We start from the raw sequence: 18,031 nt of genomic DNA, 5'->3' as shown, positions 1-18,031 counted from the left end.
TGACAGATGGCCATCTAGCCTCTGTTTAAAGACCTCCAAAGAAGGAGACTCCACCACACTCCAAGGGAATGTGTTCCACTGTTGAACAGCCCTTACTGTCAGGAAGTTCTTCCTAATGTTGAGGTGGAATCTCTTTTCCTGCAGCTTGCATCCATTGCTCCGGGTTCTGTTCTCTGGAGCAGCAGAAAACAAGCTAGCTCCCTCCTCAATATGACATCCCTTCAAATATTTAAACAGGGCTATCATTTCACCTCTTAACCTTCTTTTCTTCAGGCTAAACATCCCCAGCTCCCTAAGTCATTCCTCATAGGACATGGTTTCCAGACCCTTCACCATTTTAGTCTCCCTCCTTTGGACATACGCCAGTTTCTCAATATCCTTTTTCAATTGTGGCGCCCAGAACTGGACACAGTATTCCAGGTGGGGCCTGACCAAAGCAGAATATAGTGGCACTATTACATCTCTTGATCTAGACACTATACTTTTATTGATGCAGCCTAAAATTGCATTGGCCTTTTTGGCTGCCGTATCACACTGTTGACTCATGTTCAACTAGTGGTCTACTTGGACTCCTAGATCCCTTTCACATGTAGTCCCGTTCAGCCAGGTGTCCCCCATCCTATATCTGTGCTTTTCATTTTTCCGCCTTAAGTGCAGTACCTTACATTTCTCCATGTTGAATTTCATTTTGTTAGCTTTGGCCCAGCTTTCTAGTCTATTCAGGTCATTTTGAATTTTGATCCTGTCCTCAGGGGGTATTAGCTATTCCTCCTAGGTCTTTGCCTGCTGCCAGAAAGAGAACAAAGAGTTCCACAACCTGAGAGCAGCCACCAAGAAGACTTTCTTCCATGTCCTCACAAACAAGCATGGTGGGACCTCAAAAAAAGCCTCCTTTGAAGATCTGAACTTTCAGGCTGGCTCGCATAGGGAGATACTCTTTTAGATAGTTTGTCCCTAAGCCATGTAGTTCTTTAGAGGTCATAACCAGCACTTTGAATTCTGCCTGGAAACAAACCAGTTACATAAGCAGAAAAATCAAAGAAACTTGAACAGATGTCATTTGTGTTCGAGCACAAAATAAATTATATTCACGTGGAGCACTACAAAAGAGTACTGAAGTTGAAACAAGCTGCTACTTATTAATGGATGAGGCCCCATGTTTTGTAATGACCAGATGTGGTATATATGAAATTGGTTTTGGTAATGGTCTCAGCTGAGGTCTAATTTTATGCAAAAAGTAAGGTCCCTTGTAGGCATAAACAGAGTGAAATGTGCTGAGGTCTTTAGCTGCGTCTGGTTAGAGAGACCCAATATGAGGGTGGTGGGTAGGTAAAGCATGAAATGAAGTAAAAGTTAAAAAGTATTTAAGCCTTTTTATAATCTGTGGTCCTAAATTATAATGTGCTAACTAGTGTATAAAACAACATTGTCGAAATGCTAATGTGACATAGAAGTTAGAACATCAGACTAAGGTCTCATGCATATTACTCAAACATAGCACTTTGATCCCCAGTTTAACTACCATTGCTTCTCCTTTGGCATTCTGGGATTACTAATTCTGTGAGGTATTTAGAATTCTCTTCTAGAAAAGTCTAGTGTCTCACCAAACTATTTGTTGTTGCTGTTGCCTTCAAGTCATTTCCAGTTTATTGACTCCCAAACAACTAAGATAGTTCTTTTTCTCTGCTGGGTACTCTAAAATAAAGGAAAGAGGAGGGTCTGCAGAATCCAGTAGGCCCCAAAAACATATTCTGTGACCTATCAAAGATTCCCAAAATTCTGGGAGTCTTTGCTGAAGAGCAGATATAAATAGGCTAAACATACAAATTTGGGGAAATAATTTTTTTAGGACGATAGCTTCCAGAATTACCCTGGGTGTTTCAGTTTATTTTATTCTGGTGACTGACAGATGCCATTCTGATTTAATCCCGCTTTCCCCTTTCCTCATGCCAGTGCCCACAGTGGGGCTATGGTGCCCATCATCCCTGGACAGCATGGTAGAATGCCATTTCTTGCATTGCTCTCCACATCCTTTGCAACTTTGCAGCTTCAAGTACTTGGGCTGTGCATAACCAAAGTGCTTTGGGGTCTGCACAAAAGAATACAGCAAAGATGTCCTTTTTGAACAACCAAATCCACCAAGTTCTAGCTCAGAGGATGAACTGGTTTTTCAATAGTTTTTTGTGGATTTTTCGGGCTATGTGGCCATGTTCTAGCAGAGTTTCTTTCTGACTTTCTGCCAGCATCTGTGGCTGGCATCTTCAGAGAAAAGTCAGAAAGAAACTCTGCTACAACATGGCCACATAGCCCGAAATGCCGGCCATGAAAGCCTTCGGTTTTTCAATAGTTAAAGTATTGCAAGAGAAAATTTAGTTTCTTTCTCATGCAAAGCATGTTAAGACTAGAAGTAATCTTGTCAAAATGGTTAAAAAACAAAAGCGACAACCAAACAGTTGACTGTATAATGAAGTTTTATTGAGTGCAAAGCTGATTCATTTGTTGTGTGCTCCCTTGTCTGCACCCCTGCAGATATTCTCCTCAAATGCCCTTGGATTTCCCTCCCCATCCCAGCATCTTGGCTCACACAAGCCATAAGCAGCTGAGGCACATTATGAGGAGGCTGCCAACTGTTTGTATGGCTGTTCGTTTTTGGGGGAAGAGGGTTAAAGAGCTCTCTACCAGTTTCTTGGCTCTGAGCGGAAAGAGCCCAAGTTGCTGGCTCTGCAACCCTTGCTCAAGTCAAAACACATCCTTTCTTTAACATTTAGTTGCCTGCCAGGGTCAGTCAAGGTTTTAAAAGTTATTGTTGTCAAAAGAGCAGATTACCAGAAGGGCTCATCGTACAGCAGCACCATCTACTCATCAGCCTGGGAAATGCAGCTCAAGATCCTAGTTGGAAACTAATATTGTAGAGGTGAAGATCCAGTTAGGGGGATTCTGGAAATTGTCATTCAATAAAGTAACTTTCCTAGTTTGTTAAAGGATAGGTTACAGGAGACAAGAAATCAAAAGAGTAATTTTCCCAGGGTCTAAAGATTTCAAACTGACATCAAGGACTTTTATCATAGTGCTGGTTGTGGTTGTTTGCTTTTAAGTCATTTCTGACTTATGGTGACCCTAAGGCAACCCTATCATGGGGTTTTCTTCATGAGATTTGTTATTATTATTATTTTCTTTTATCGTGCCTTTCTCCCAATACAGAGAATTCAGAGGAGGTTTGCCATTGCCTTCTCCTGAGAGTGAGCGAATGTGACTTGTCCAAGGTCACCCAGTGGGTTTCATGGCCAAGCAGCGAATCAAATCCTTGTAGTCCAACTCAAACCACTATGCCACACTATTATAACTATAAAGCAGTGGTTTTGAAACTGTGGGGCAATACTTGGAGGCCCTGATCCCTCCATCTTCTCTGCCTCCCAGGTTCTTTTTCTCTCCTGGAGGGGAAATATGTGCATGAATATGTGGACGAAAATGCACACACTAAACAAACAAAATATTTTTATTCATTTACTATTTTGAGTCGGGGGGGGGGGGGAGAGATGACCACATGTAGATGTAGAGGGGGTCATGAGAGTAAAATGTTAGAGAACCACTGCTGAAAAGCACTTGAAAAAGCCACAGAATGGGGCAAAGGAAACATCTGCCCTTCTTTATTTCTTGTTTTGTTTTTTAAACTATCAACTTTGATGTTTGAAGCATCCATTCAGGATGCGGTCCAGTGTTGGAAGCTACATAATATATTTTGCTGAAGTCAGTTTAAAATCTTGTTGCTTGTACAAACCAGTTAATTTCAGAGCTGGAAATATCCTGGAGATCAAGCAAGATGATGTTGGTTTCTAGGATTGTTAAACATTGCTTCATACTTCTGTATTGATGGTGTCTGAAACATTTCTCATAACTACTAAATTCTGCTCATTGGGTTTTAGAAATCTGCAGATTTAAGAAGTGCAAGATACAAATGAGCACATGCTCCTCCCTCATTCAGTCCCATTCTAAATTTCCAAGATAAGAAGTTAAGGAATCACTACTTTTATGCAAATCTACTCCCTAATCAAGACTTTGTTTTTGTTTTTTTAAAAGAGAGCACTGAAAAATGACCTGCCATCTTTAATCTGTATGACTTAGTCAGAAGCCACTTCACATACGGGAGGAAGGGGTTGATTCTGTTTTTATTCAAGGCTTCTACTTTTGTTTAATGTGGTGTATCTATGTCTACTATGCTGTCCAGTTCTCATGAAGGTAATTGAGTGAAATATGAAGTCTTCAAAGTTGGCATAAAAGCCAGTAATCTCTTGCTGCTTTCTGTGTAGATCAAAGTGATAAAATAGCTGTGTCTGTGTGTGTGCGCATCAATTTCTGAGTCAGGGTTTGTACATAATAATTTGGTACCGCTTCACAAGTCAACTAGGAATCACATGAGCTAAGGACTACTTCAGCTCCTTAGGTGTTGTTTTTTAATCAAAATTCACTAGGCCATTTCCCAGTCATTAGTGAGATACAAAAGGCTATATACAAGATACAAAGGAGAATGGGAGTCTCCTGTGGTTTGACTGCTTCACCTGTTGAATGTGCATAATGGTAACTTTTGGACAGTGCTGAAGGAATACAAGGAATCTGCCCCAAGTCTTGTGGTTTTTTTAAGATGCCAGTCACAGATGCTGGTGAAACATCAGGAAGAAACTCTTCTAGAACATGGCCACATAGCCCGAAAAACCCACAAAAAAACCTGTGGATGCCAGCCGTGAAAGCCTTTAGACTTCACAGAGACAGATAGTTTTGGACTGCTACTCATCGTCCTTGGCCAGCATGGCCTCCTGTGGAGAATTATGGGAGTTGTAGACCAAAAACTTGACAGGTAGATAGTTTACAACATAGGGACCCCCCCCCCCCTCCTAAACTGTGTTTAAGACAGCTCTTTAGAGGGATGAAAAACTTGCTTCTGTTGGAATTAATCAGTGTGACTTCTGAAACTTAAAGCATATTTAATTTTTAGTTTGCTTGTTTCAATCTTCTAACTCTGTATGACTGCATATGGGGGAGGGATACACACCCATGACTTGCACAAGCCCAGTCCTCTGTCAGTGTACCATAATGTATTGTGACATCTGAATTAGTTAATGACAAATGGCAGTGAGCTGAAAATAGATGAAATCTTCTAATTTTCTCATGACCATGCTGGAGGAGGAAAAGGTTGATCATGTGTCCAAGGTTCATAAATGTAATGCTAAACCAGAAGTGAAGAACCTTTGGTTTCCATAAGCTGCTGGACTGCAACTCTCATCAGCCCCAGCCAGCATGGCCAGTGGGCAGAGATAATGATAGGGAACTCCACATTCCTCACCCCTGTTAGGAATCAAGCCGGAAACTAGATGTAAATCTGTGCCAGGACCTATTTGTTTGCTGTTGCATTTTCTGTTGGTTTGGTTCTACCTGCCCCTTCTCTGGGTTTCGTACATTCTTTCATTCCTAGCTAATGTAAAGAGGTTTTCATTCTCTCACTTCCAGTTGCATAGAAATTATTTGCACTGATACCAGATAACTATACATTGTAAAACATCAGATATATCACTGCTCCTATCAACACTTAATGGCCCTCATCAGAACACATGAATGGTCCCCTGTGGGAAAATTGGATTTGAACTTGTGATGACTCCTTCAGATCTGTGAAGCAACACTTACTGGCTATGGTCAGTAAATAAGGAGGTTCCGTGTGCAAACTGGCCCAAAGAGTCTACTTTTAGATTTATTGTAGTTGCTGAAGTGGCTGAGGCAATGTTGCTGGAACAGGGTCCAGATTTCAGCTAGTTTGGATGTGTTGAAGTGGAAGCTGCAAGACAAGAGAAGTCCTTGGGCTTGGAGCAAAAGACAGGAAATGGAAAGGATTGCATTCTGTCCTTTCCTTCAACTCTCTTGAAAGAGCAAGGGGTTACCAAACAGGGATAGAGCCATAGCAGCTGAGGAAGGGAGCAAACCTTGAGAGATGGCCAGCTGTCCTTAAGGTAGTGATAAGCAACTCGAACTCCTGTCTTTTAGGGGCCCTGGTTTATCACCACTGTCATAGAGGCCTTAAACAGCCTTGGTATCTTTTCCCCCAATCTTTTCTGCTTGTGCACAGCTATTTGTCCTTCGGGAAGCCATCAGTCAGGGCAGTTGTTGCCAAGTGAATCGTGCTTCTTTGAAAGAGGCTGATCATTCGCATGATGGGAAAAAGGGAAGAGAAGATGTGATGGAATCAGTTTGCTTTATAGAGGGGATGTTTTCACTCAGAACCAAGCATGTACTCCAGACAGTGCTTATTTGAAGCTAAATACCTGTATCCCTAAAGTTCTACCCAGAATAATAGAAGCATAGAGTTTATTTACTTTTATAAGTATTTATTGTTTTGCTTCTCAGCCACCAAGAGCTCCCAGGGAGCTGTACAATGACAAAACAAACAAAAATAATGTTTAATTTGATATTCAGCAGGGTTTTAAATAAATAAATAAATAAATAAATAGCCCTGAAAGCACCAGAAATACCACCTTGGTTCTGAAGATCAAAAACTCTACAAAACAGTTCAACATTGGATACCTGCCAAAAGGTCAAGAAGGATAGTGCCTGACTTTCCTCAGGCAAGAGTGCCACAGCTGCGATGCTACTACACAGAAATTCTCACCTGTCCTCAAACCAATTTTCACCAAATTAGCCTGTCATGGCACCAGAAAATACAACAGAGCTTCTGCTGAGGATTACAGGCAAGCTCATATGGGTTAGCCATTGGCATTGGATGGGAATCCCCATGGTTATCTAGTCTAACCCTTGACAGTGAAGGGATCCAGCTCTAAATCATCCCTTAGAGATTGCTATCCAACCTCAACTTCCAGTGACACATCACCTTCCATAAGCTCTTCACTTGTGGCGCTGAGTGGCCATCTTTATAAGGATCAGTCAAAAACATTGTAGCCAGATGAGCCTTGTTGCTTCTTGAGGCCACACCTGCTAGCTCTGGCCCAGGTTGGACTCAAGAAGCAATACTCACCCAGTTCAGGACATCGAATAGCAACGAAGCTCCTGGCTTGTTAGCAATTGCTAGCTGCTGCTGAGTCCAGTATCTTCTGCATGCTGCAATTTGCATGCTGCAATTTGGAGGGAATGTGGAGTGGCTGAAGAAGGAAAATTGGTTTGGGGACAGGTGAGAGAGAATTTCCAGTCCTCCAGACCTAAAATATTCCCTTTTGGAATAATGAGTAGAGCTGTTGAGAGAGATCTATTCAACTTTATGGATTCAGTTTATAGATTTTTCAGTACTAGAGTTATTTCCACTTTTCTTGTATAGATAAGCTTGTTACATTTTATGGCCAGTGGCTATGAAGCTCCACTAGTAACTTAGCAGTGGTCATCAGTATTTAACTGTGCCAGACATTATTTGGATGATGGCTGTATCTTGACTACAGAAACAATGCACTTTAACTGCCATGGTCCAATTCTATAGAATTCTAGGACTTGCAGTTTTGTGAGATATTTAGCCTTTTTTCCCAGAGAGCGCTGATGACAAAACAAACTACAAATCTCAGGAAACCATAGCAAGGAATCATGGCAGTTAAAGCATTGTCAAACTGCATTATTTCTGCAGTACGGATGCATCTGATGTGTGTGACACCTAGGTGAGTTGAATTCTGTACTGTAGTAGTGCAACCCTGCAGGCTTTTGCACAGCTAAATAATGTACTCTGTAAATTTTCAAGATTGAACTCCACATTCTGTTCTCAGATAATTGATTCTTTGTGTTTTATATCTCCCTTTCTTCTATCAATTTAGCATTGTGGGCAAATGTCATGCCTCCTCAGATCTCCAAATCATGGAGGGTGAAAGAGCTAGTGATCTTCTTACATAGCTTTCACTAAAGGGTTTCTTCCCCATCTCCTGTTTGTCCCTTAAGTAGAAATCAAACCATTACAGTGAAGTATGTTACACTTGGCAAAGTTGCTTATGCAAACAAAGAAATTGGCCATAAAGTTTAATGCTGTCATTGCTTTAGCCAAGTCGTTACTATACAAGTGTTTTAATTATAGTAAATGCTGTTGAAATATAAACACCCCAGAAGTGTGGTTTCCATGTTTCAGCCCCTCTTTCTTTTTGTAAACTGCTCTTGAGTTTAATGGATTTGATTTTGTTTGAATGTTTATCCCATGCTTCTCTTAGCAAAGTTGGGAGCTGTACCTTGGGCCAGGATCTTGTCATGTCTTTTCTGCCCAACCAAATTGTAAGGGTTTGGGGAACATTGGGAACAAACTGTTTATAAAGTCAAATTCATTCGTGCCATGGTAATCAAGTTTCAGTTCTCAGCTATGCACAAATACAATTCCTTTCCAAAAATGCATTCTTTCACTGGACTCTAATGCATGTTCATAAGTGTTACTTGCCCTTAAAAAAAATTAGGTCTGTCTTGAAAACTTCATTTGCTGATTATCTAAGGCAGGGGTGGGCAACTATGGTCCTCTGGATAATTTTGGGTACAGCTTTGAACAGCCCTAGTCAACATAGTGAGTGTTGAGGATTCTGAGAATTGTAGTCCATATGCCTCTGGAGGGCCACAGTTGTCCACCCCAATATATGGCAGTGGCAAGTATGTGAGGGCCATCTAATGTCTGAAACTGTAGCCCTCTCATTTGTCACAAAACCTTGTTTGCCAAAGTGTATGAGTAGTGGAGGCAGTGTTTGTAACTAGCTGTTATATACAGCATGGAGCTGCCACCAGAATCACATCTCTCCATACAGTGAGCCATCTCCTGTAATGTGTAGGGTCATGTACACCAGAGGTAGTCAAAATGTGGCCCTAGGTCACTTGATGGGAACATTCTTCCCTTTTGAATGGACAGATGGACACACACACCCACACACACATTCACAAAGGTCTTCCCTGTTTTATGCAAGAAAAAATTGGGTGGGAGTCATGATTGAAGGTGGGTCTTCAAGGTCCATAGAGAGGTTGAAGCAACCCCCCTACCACTGGCAGTTCCTTGCCACTGCATGTTTCTTTGCCTTCAAAAGAAGTGAAGAAACCTATGCAGTAAAAGTCTGACACACAAAAATAATCTTGCAAAGTACTTTTTAGTCTTACCTTTTCGTGGTAAGCAAGCCAGTGGTATTGGCTTAACCTCAGAGATTCGTGTTCCAGTCCCACTCAGTCATGGAACTCACTGGGTGATCTTGGTTTAATCAGAGTCTTGCTCTCATTGTTTCCCAGGTAATTGATCAACCTTACAGGGTTGTTTTGAGGATAAATTGGGGGGGAGGAGTCATGAGCTCTGCCTTGAGCTGATTAGAGACTCTAATAATAGAATCTAGGTATAAACAAATATAGAACACTGGATGGTTTTGAAAGAGTGAAGGGATTTCTTTTCATTACTTGAATCGTGTGTATAAAGCCACCTTAGGAGGCCAAGCTAGAGAATGTCCAAAGAAAGGTGACCAAAACGGTAGAAGGTCTGGAAACCATGCCCTGTGAGAAGCAACATAGGGAGCTGGGTATGTTTAGACTAGAGAAGAGAAGGTTAAAAGGGGACATGATAGCCGCATTTAAATATTTGAAGGGATGTCATAGTGAGGAGGGAGCAAGCTTGTTTTCTCCTGCTCCAGAGAACAGGACCCAGAACAATGGATGCAAGCTACAGGAAAAGAGATTTCACCTCAATGTTAGGAAGAACTACCCAGTGATAAGAGCTGTTCAACAGTGGAATATGCTGCCTTGCAGTGTTGTGGAGTCTCCTTCTTTGGAGGTTTTTAAACAGAGTTTGGATGGCCATCTGTCTGAGGTGGTTTGATTGTGCATTCCTACGTGGTAGGTGTCACGAGACCTTGGACCTTACCACACAGGGCTCCTGCGACGGGCTGAGAACGGTCGAAAGGGGTCCGGGAAGGGAACAGAACGAGTGGGGGACACATTTTATTGCACACAAGGAAGTCCCTCACACGTTCCGTTCCCATTCCATTCCAGAAGAGGTGATTTTTGAGAACTGTTCTGAACAGTTCTCAAAAATTGCATCCTCTGGAACAGAATGGGAAGGGAACAGAACAAGTGGGGGACTTCTGTGTGCCCCACTTGTTCCCCGCTCGTTCCTGGCCCCTTCCGTTCCATTCTCAGCCCGTTCTGCGGAGCTCTTGTGCTGTAAGGTCCCTCTCTCTGCCTTGAGGTTACCTTTTACCTCTTACTTATTAGAAGGCCCCTCATCAATGACACCTACCTGGCCTTTACCTTTTATGCACTTTCCCTAAATGTATAGAAACTAGGGTCCCAAGTGTCTTCCATAAGTTTAATATCTTTCGGTAGTGCATTTTTATGAGCCTATATGACTTTGAATTCACACAGGCAGAGGTTTCTATTGTAACAAATAAATATTGATTTCACAAGAAAGTAACTTAAGTAGAATAGTTCCAAGGTGGTGGTAGGGTGACATAAATATTACAGTTGCAGGCATTTCACAGTTTCCGCTTTACAATCTCCAATACACTTTTTCTCAGTATCCTTCTCTCAACTCGGGTCCCTTCAACTCCTTTCACCTCTCTTCATCTCTCTTAAACTCCTCCTCAACTGCTTTGCATTGAACTCCCCTGAGCAGAACTCTTTTGAACAACTCAACTTAACTCACGTAACTTAACTGACTTCCCAGTCACTCAGTCCTCCCTTTTATATCTAGTCCTTCCCTGGCAGCCTCTCCCTCACCATCAGCCCAAACTGGAATTGACTGTCAGGAACCCAGTTCTCCCAAGTGACTCCATCACAGGTTGGACTGGATGACCTTTTTGGTATCTTTCAACTTTATGATTCTGTTCTACAATATTCCTTTGTCCTAAAAGACAGCATCTTGTTACTAGGAATGGGGAGGCTTAACCGTGGAAGAACATTTTGAACAGTAGCACTGTGCTAAATATACCTTTGCCAACCAGAGCACCCTGTTGGATATCCCTGTATGTTTTCATATCAACTAATGCAGCTAAAAAATGTATGTTTCTTTACTATAGAGAGAAGGGGTGTGTGTGTGTGTGTGTGTGTAAAAAGGAACACACATGGTCATCTGTCGGGGATGCTTTGATTGAAATTACCCACATGGCAGGGGGTAGGACTGGATGGCCCTTGTGGTCTCTTCCAATTCTATGATTCTATAAAGGAACACAGAGACAGTTTAAGACATCATTTAAAAAATAAGTATATAAAAACTAGTCTGTAAATTTTAGTTAATGCATCATCATCATCATCATCATCATCATCATTGTTTTAAGCATTAAAAATAGCAAAGTATCCAGAAATCCCCTATAAAAGGATCAGCTAAAAATATCGGTTTGGAGTAACAAGTAAATGTTACGCATCACACAAAAACAACGCAACATTAACCATCGTTATGCGGTTTTGTAAAATTATGCTTCCCTTTACCCACAAAATGTCATGTTACAGGTACCATGGTTACTTTTAATGTTACTTTCAAGCTTGGTGTGTATTACATGTACGTGTATTTTGTGTGTGTGTGTGAGAGAGAGAGAGAGAGAGATTATTATTATTATTATTATTATTATTATTATTATTAACCTTTATTTATAAAGCGCTGTAAATAAAGGTTAATAATAAATAAATAAAGCGCTGAGAGAGAGAGAGAGAGAGAGAGAGAGAGAGACTTTTTCATGAGGTTGCCAGTGGTCTTCCATTTGTGGATATGGCCAATCCACACCTCCTTAGATTCAGCAGTGTAGATGAGTCAAGAGTTACAGAACCATCCCATATCCCTCTTTCGGATACTGTTGTACAATTACTATTGTTGTTTCAAACATTCATTTCTTCTTGTGTGGGACTTTTCCTCTCCTTTCCTTACAAAAGACATAAGCTTTTCCTCCTTCTATTTGAAATCAGTAAGCTTTGGAATGAGGAATACTTATGGCTCAGACTCTCTCCTTATCACTGTAGGTGGTCTTAAGCCAGTCACTGCCTTTTTGGCTTCAGTTCTCCATCTTCAATATGGAGGAAATTATCATCCCTGCTGTAACCCACATGAACAATGAAGCTTCTTGCACTTGAATGTAGGAGAGCCTGCCCTTCCCAAGGGACAGTAGGTGGGAGTGGAAGAAAGAGTTTCTAAATCATGAAATACCTAAAAAGGACTGTTAAACTGATTGGAGATTAACATTGTATATGTGTGTAAATTACTCATTTTCCCCCTGATAGTGATTTATAGGCTTTTATAAACACCTGACTGCCTCTTGAGACAGGTTAACATTAAGCATGCTCAACAATATTGTCTTGAGTATGCTTTATATTACATATGAACCCCATGCAGTTGACAACTCCCTTCCTGAAAGAGACAAGTGGTTATGGTTCTCAGACAGTATACATTAGCCTAAACTATATTATATAGCTTATTTTATTTACATTGCTTTTGCACTTTTCAAAGGAGTGCTCAAGGCAGCTTTCTGTATTTAAAAACAGTGTGAGTGCAATGGTAAGGGTTACTATACTGATAATACACACACACACAGCATTTAAAACCATGCTACTTTACCCGAGAGAGCCATTTTCTCCACTACAGCTCTGCTTGGTCCATGAGTGATCTGGAAAGGCCCTCCTGGTGATGTCACTTGATCCTGGAGTCTACTCTGCAGATGTTCAGAGCATGGCATTTAATGTAGTGGCTTACCCTTTGATAATAAAAATGCACTGTGAACTCTTGTATTTACGTTCTTGCCTATTTGTGCAAGACTTACTAGTGGCATTCAGCCTGTCATGTACTTGTATTCAATATAGATTTTAAGAAATCACTTATTGATTTTATGTATTGTTTTGTATGAAGATACAGTGTATTGTAGGTATTGCATATTAGTTTTATGTATTGTTTTATAGTATTGTTTTACACCACTCTGAAATATTGTAATGTAATCAGTTCATATTTCTCAATGATGGTTATAATAACAACTTGAAAGCATTAAGAAATTCTTATTATAATTGATGTTTATAATTTTAATAACAATATTTATTTATAATGATCAAAAGTGCTTATTATAGTTATTGGGATCGTGTGTTGAATAGTGGCTAGAGCAGCCTTCTACAGTCTGGTGTCTTCAAGATGTTTTCAGTTAACAGTTTCCATCATCTACAACCATGGGCTGAAGCTGATGGCAGAACTGTCAGAAAGGCACCAGGTTGAGAAGGCTGGATCAAAATATCAGACAGTGAGTCATTCACATGTTGGTTTTTAGTGCAACTATACAAATAATCTCACTCACGCATTCCAGGTTTGTTATTCATACTATGGAACCACATCTGTGTGCATCTCTGCACATTTGGTTGCTCACACATGTCAGCACTTGAATAAAGATGGAGTCGATGATGAAATGTATTCAAAGCATGTTTAAGGCATGCAGAGTTTTATCCCAGTTTATTCTGGGTCTGTTCACGTAGATTATTCAAATAGTCGACAATGCAAATCTTTTAGAAAAACTCAGAAAAAAATCTAACCTCAATTATCCTGGGGTTTTTGGCAGCCTCCCCTCCCCCCCCCCCCCAAAAAAAAAAAACCCCTCAATGGATGTGAACAACAAAGATTCAACCCAGAGTCTACCTGGATCATTTTCACCATCTGAATAACCCTAAGGACTGTGACCCACATGTTTCAAATCCTACCTCAGCCCTAAAACTCACTCTGGGCATTCTGCTTGTGAGAACACTGCCATGTGTTTCCTAGGAGAATATCTATGTAGTAATAAATAAATTGAACATTATCTCAAAACCACATCTTGACTGTGTCTATACCAGTAGCTTCCTCATTTCTTACAGTGGAGTATTCTAAGCTAAGTTGAAAATACATAGCTGCTGGCACAACCAATCAGATCTTTTCCCTTTCTTCCAGTTTCCACCTGGCTGCCTCCAAAGGGCATGGAGAATGCCTCAGGATCATGTTGGCTCACGGTGCAGATGTAGCATCACAGGATGGAACAGGTACTCATGTGTTTGCATGTTTTCCTCTCACTTTTCTTTTTTGCATCCTCAGAACATACAAATAGTTGACTTTTTTCAGGCTTCACTAATATATGAACTTGTGCATGTGCTTTATACCAATCTTCCCCAACCTTGGTGCCTTCCACTAAGTTTACAATCCCATCATCCTCAGCATGTCCAACACCTCTAGATGGCATCAAATTGAGGGAGAATGTTTTATGTCAAGTTGTAGATCTGTCTTGCCCAAGGTTATTTTTCTGATTAGTAACTTCTCTTCAGAGTGTTGTCTTTCAAGCTTTCTCAACTAAAAACACCAGGCATTGCTCAGAACAGCTAGAACATGCACAGCATGTCTTTTCCAAAAAGTGTTTGCTTTGTTGGATTCAATTTCCCAAAATGAACACTTTGTTCTGAGTGACAAAAATCAGTGAGCTGTCATGAATTCCAGTACTCCCCAGGTATTGAGAACTGAGTGCAGGTTTTTCAGACCCATCCTAGCCTCTCTTTGGTCCAACTACTACAGAACCACTGGATTCCTCTTTAGTGCATATGTGTAGAGTTTTAAATGGGCAAAAACTTAGGCCCAGTCAGCATGGCTTTGTCAGATATTGTAAGCTTGGAAAAGTCATTTGAGGGGGCTGTAGTTCCTAGACCTCTCCATTGGCGCCCCCTTGGCGTGGGGGAGAGGCTTGTGTACCCAAATGAAGTTGTGAGCTATGCTGGCGGTGGTATAATAGCCACCGGTAGGGCCTCCCATGCCAGACAGGTCACAACCGAAGGGTCTGACCAAGAACGCCAAAGGGCAGGATGGGCTCTAGCCTTATGGCAACCATCCTAGGAGAAGGAAAATTCTAATCTCAAACCTGGGCATATGATGCTCGTCTAACCCTGTAAGGTAAACCATCTAAGAGAAGGAAACTCTAATCAAACCTATGACCTGAGGACCTCACTGCCACCGTCCATGCTTGCCAAGGCCTCAGCAGACGAACCTCTGGTTTAAAGGGTGAGGCCAATTCTGTGCACGCTGCACTCCACCAGAAAAAATCCATTGCACAGGCTCAAAGGATTAGAAAGCATGGGATGAGTCCTTCCTGAATCTTCATTCGTGAAGAAAAGCCAGAGAGAGTGTGTGTGTTCCTAAAACCCTTCAGCCAGCTTGGCCAGGTCTTACCACCTTATACAGCATCAGTACATTTAAGAGTAGTTCAGATAAGTTCTTCTAGAGTCTAGAGAGGCACATTCCTTCTCTGTAAATCTCTTGTACAGTGCTCCAAATTGTAAGTATCATTTTGGTTTTAATAGCACATCTCACCTTACCCACAGTATCTGAAATCAATTTCTGTTTACACAGGGCACAGTGCTTTGCATCTTGCTGCCAAGAACAGCCACCCAGATTGTATCAAGAGGCTCCTTCAGGTGAAGTATCACAGTTCGTTTCTCTTCAGTAGCACTTCCGATTCCTAGTAAACATGAGCAGGCTTTTAAGTTTTTCTACAAGGCAGCCTCTCAAGGGGAACTTAGAAGAGTTTGCCACCAAATCCTTCATATTAATAAACCTTATGATTGTGAGAATCAGGAGAGCCTTAAACTAAGTTGTCTTTCATTGCTTCCCTCTCCAACTTCAGTTAGTGAAAACTGGTTTGATGGTATTGTGATGCCTGACAGGGACAACCCAAGAATTTTGCTTCCTCAGGCAAAGAACAAGGTGGAATCCATCTCCATAATGCATGAACAGAAGGTCTGGGTTACACCACTTGGCAATGGGAAAGTGCTTTCTACCAGCAGCCTAATTTGTAGGGAAGCTTAAAACGCTTTCTGCAGTATTCAGAGCTCTATCTGCCAACAGAGAGAAATGCATGGGGAGTTCAGGAGGAAGAGCCAGGAGGATATTCTTGCTGCTCTCCCTAGCCTCTGCAGACTGAGATAGTTGCTTCACTGCCTCACAGTTGTGCTGGTCCTGATGCCTGAACTGCAGCTTGATTCGGGCTGTTACAATCCAGTAGGTAATGGTCCAGTATGGTGGCATATGTGTAGATACTGTGAACTCTTGGTCTGTAGCATCTGAAGGGACTGCTTCAGTGTAGGCCTAATGAGTAATGAGAGCTGCAGTTGCCAAAACAAACACTGTGTTTATTCTGGAAGGTGGTTAAATCTCCCAACTAAAAATAGTTCTTGTCTGATTTGTCTTCAAATATCTTTGGTAGTGTGTATATAAAATAACAGATTGAACTGTACAGCTTCTTCACATTTTGCTAGGGGAATGATTTCATTTTCTTTCTAAAAAAATCACTGTGTCCTATTAGACTTAAGACAGACCTTACATTTTCATTACAAATTTTAGGGTCTTAGTTTAAAACAGTTACTCATACCTCTTGTTTAGGGTGTATTTCCATGTTTAACAAATCAAGGGGAAACTGATCCTAGTCCCTGCAGATCAAGGGGCAATGAACCAGAGCTTGGAAGAGTTATTGAGGGGTGTGTGTGTGTTACAATTCTCAGTATCCACTTGGCCATTCTGACTGAAGCATTTTGGGAATTGTAACCTCCAAAATAAATTCTTCAAGCTCTTCCTTGAACACCAAGTCTGCATAGTCCTTGGCACACGGGAGAAAGGGAAAACCTGCTGATCCCTCACATGAGATTGTTTAAGAAACACTGTTCTAAAATGCTCTGAATGGCTCTCAGAACTTCTTTAGTACTCGCTTGAAAGCAGTTTACCAAAGATGGCATACAACTTGAAAACTGTATTCCTTGTCTTACTGACTGTCTTCTTTTTTCTCTCCCTTTCTACAGGCTAAATGTCCATCCGATAGCACAGATAACTCTGGAAAAACAGCTTTACACTATGCAGGTGCATATGCTATATTTTCCTGTACTGCCTCACTGTAATTAAGTCCCACTTCTCACTCCGCCCATGTTGTCAACTTCATCATAGCTTTGGAAAAATATTTTGCTCTTCCACACTTCCCACAGCATGGTTTAAGTTGTGCGGGAGGGGGAGATAGATCTGAGGCCCTATTTAGTGAAAAAGAAAGCTCTGGTGAAATGTGGAGTTGGAAAACGGAAGACAAACATGGAGAGGTAGGAGAGAGATTGACAGCCAGTGGTGGTACAGCAAGTAGTTATGGCTTCTGGATAGGAATCTTGCAGTGTGTTCTACAAGCCAGTCTGTGGTCAACTTGGCTCATGGAGAAGGGAAGTCAGAGCTGTACACAGTTACTGAACCAGTGTGAGAAACAGTTGCATTGCCAAGCAAATAGAGGAAACTTTGTGCTAGGAGATATTGAATACCTACTTATACAAGTTGAATAAGGTGCAACAATTTGTGCAGCCACAAAGTATATGAGAATGGTTCCCTAACTGCATGTCAATTCCTAGAAACCCCTTGCTGATAGATTCTTGAACTTGTAGTCTAAAAAGTAATTTTTCAAAACTCTGATCTTCCTGCATACCAGATGTACTATTTCCATCATGCCCTTGATTTTTGGTTGGTTGCTGCTGAAGATAGACAGAAGGGCTAGATTGGCATTCCAGGCAGGTATTTTGTTTGTTCTACTATAGTAAGGCAGTTTTTATGTAGGACTGAGAAGAGTGCCCAAGAAGACCAGATTGGCCCCCTCTTTGTTGGCCTTCCGCCAGCAGGCTAAGACCTTCTTATGCATCCAGGTTTTTTAAAATGGAATGTTCTTAAAGGACCAGCTTAGGGTATTGTATCATTTTAAGTGTTTTAAAATTTTATCTTTTAAATTGTATTTTTATTCTTTTAATAAGTAATCTATTTTAATACTGTAACAATTTAATTCTATTTTAATGTGTCACTTTTCTATGATTTTAACTGTATTGTTCTTTTAATGTGAACTGCCCTGGCTCCCAGTTCTGGGGAAAGAGCGGGATAATTAATTAATTAATTAATTAATTAATAATAGTGTTAGCATGCAGTTGCTGTCCTTCATGGGTCTTTTTCTTGGTGTTTACATGGCTAAAGGAGCCTGTGCTATGAAGCTGCAATTGAATAGACTCTGTCCTAAGTATTTTATGGGAATGTGGTACAGGTGTGCTGAACTATGAACTTTGC

The 18,031-nt window shown here is 41.1% G+C and overlaps 1 protein-coding gene across 4 annotated transcripts in view; it reads left to right on the top strand.

Annotated features, from left to right (window-relative positions):
• RAI14 (retinoic acid induced 14) overlaps positions 1–18,031 on the top strand; it is a 143,563-nt gene that overhangs the window by 106,080 nt on the left and 19,452 nt on the right. For all 4 annotated transcript variants that reach the window (XM_089496767.1, XM_089496759.1, XM_089496757.1 and 1 more), the window contains exons 4-6: positions 13,868–13,956; positions 15,308–15,372; positions 16,750–16,807. In XM_089496767.1, coding sequence (XP_089352893.1) covers positions 13,868–13,956; positions 15,308–15,372; positions 16,750–16,807 — 212 coding nt within the window. The remainder of the gene's footprint in view (positions 1–13,867; positions 13,957–15,307; positions 15,373–16,749; positions 16,808–18,031) is intronic.

The sequence above is a fragment of the Sceloporus occidentalis genome, unplaced genomic scaffold (genome assembly GCF_023333645.1).
Source record: "Sceloporus occidentalis isolate IW3139 unplaced genomic scaffold, rSceOcc1.0.p SCAF_1, whole genome shotgun sequence".
Classification (NCBI taxonomy): domain Eukaryota; kingdom Metazoa; phylum Chordata; class Lepidosauria; order Squamata; family Phrynosomatidae; genus Sceloporus; species Sceloporus occidentalis.
The sequence above is the reverse complement of the archived record's forward strand: the minus strand, read 5'-3'. Positions and strand labels throughout refer to the sequence as shown.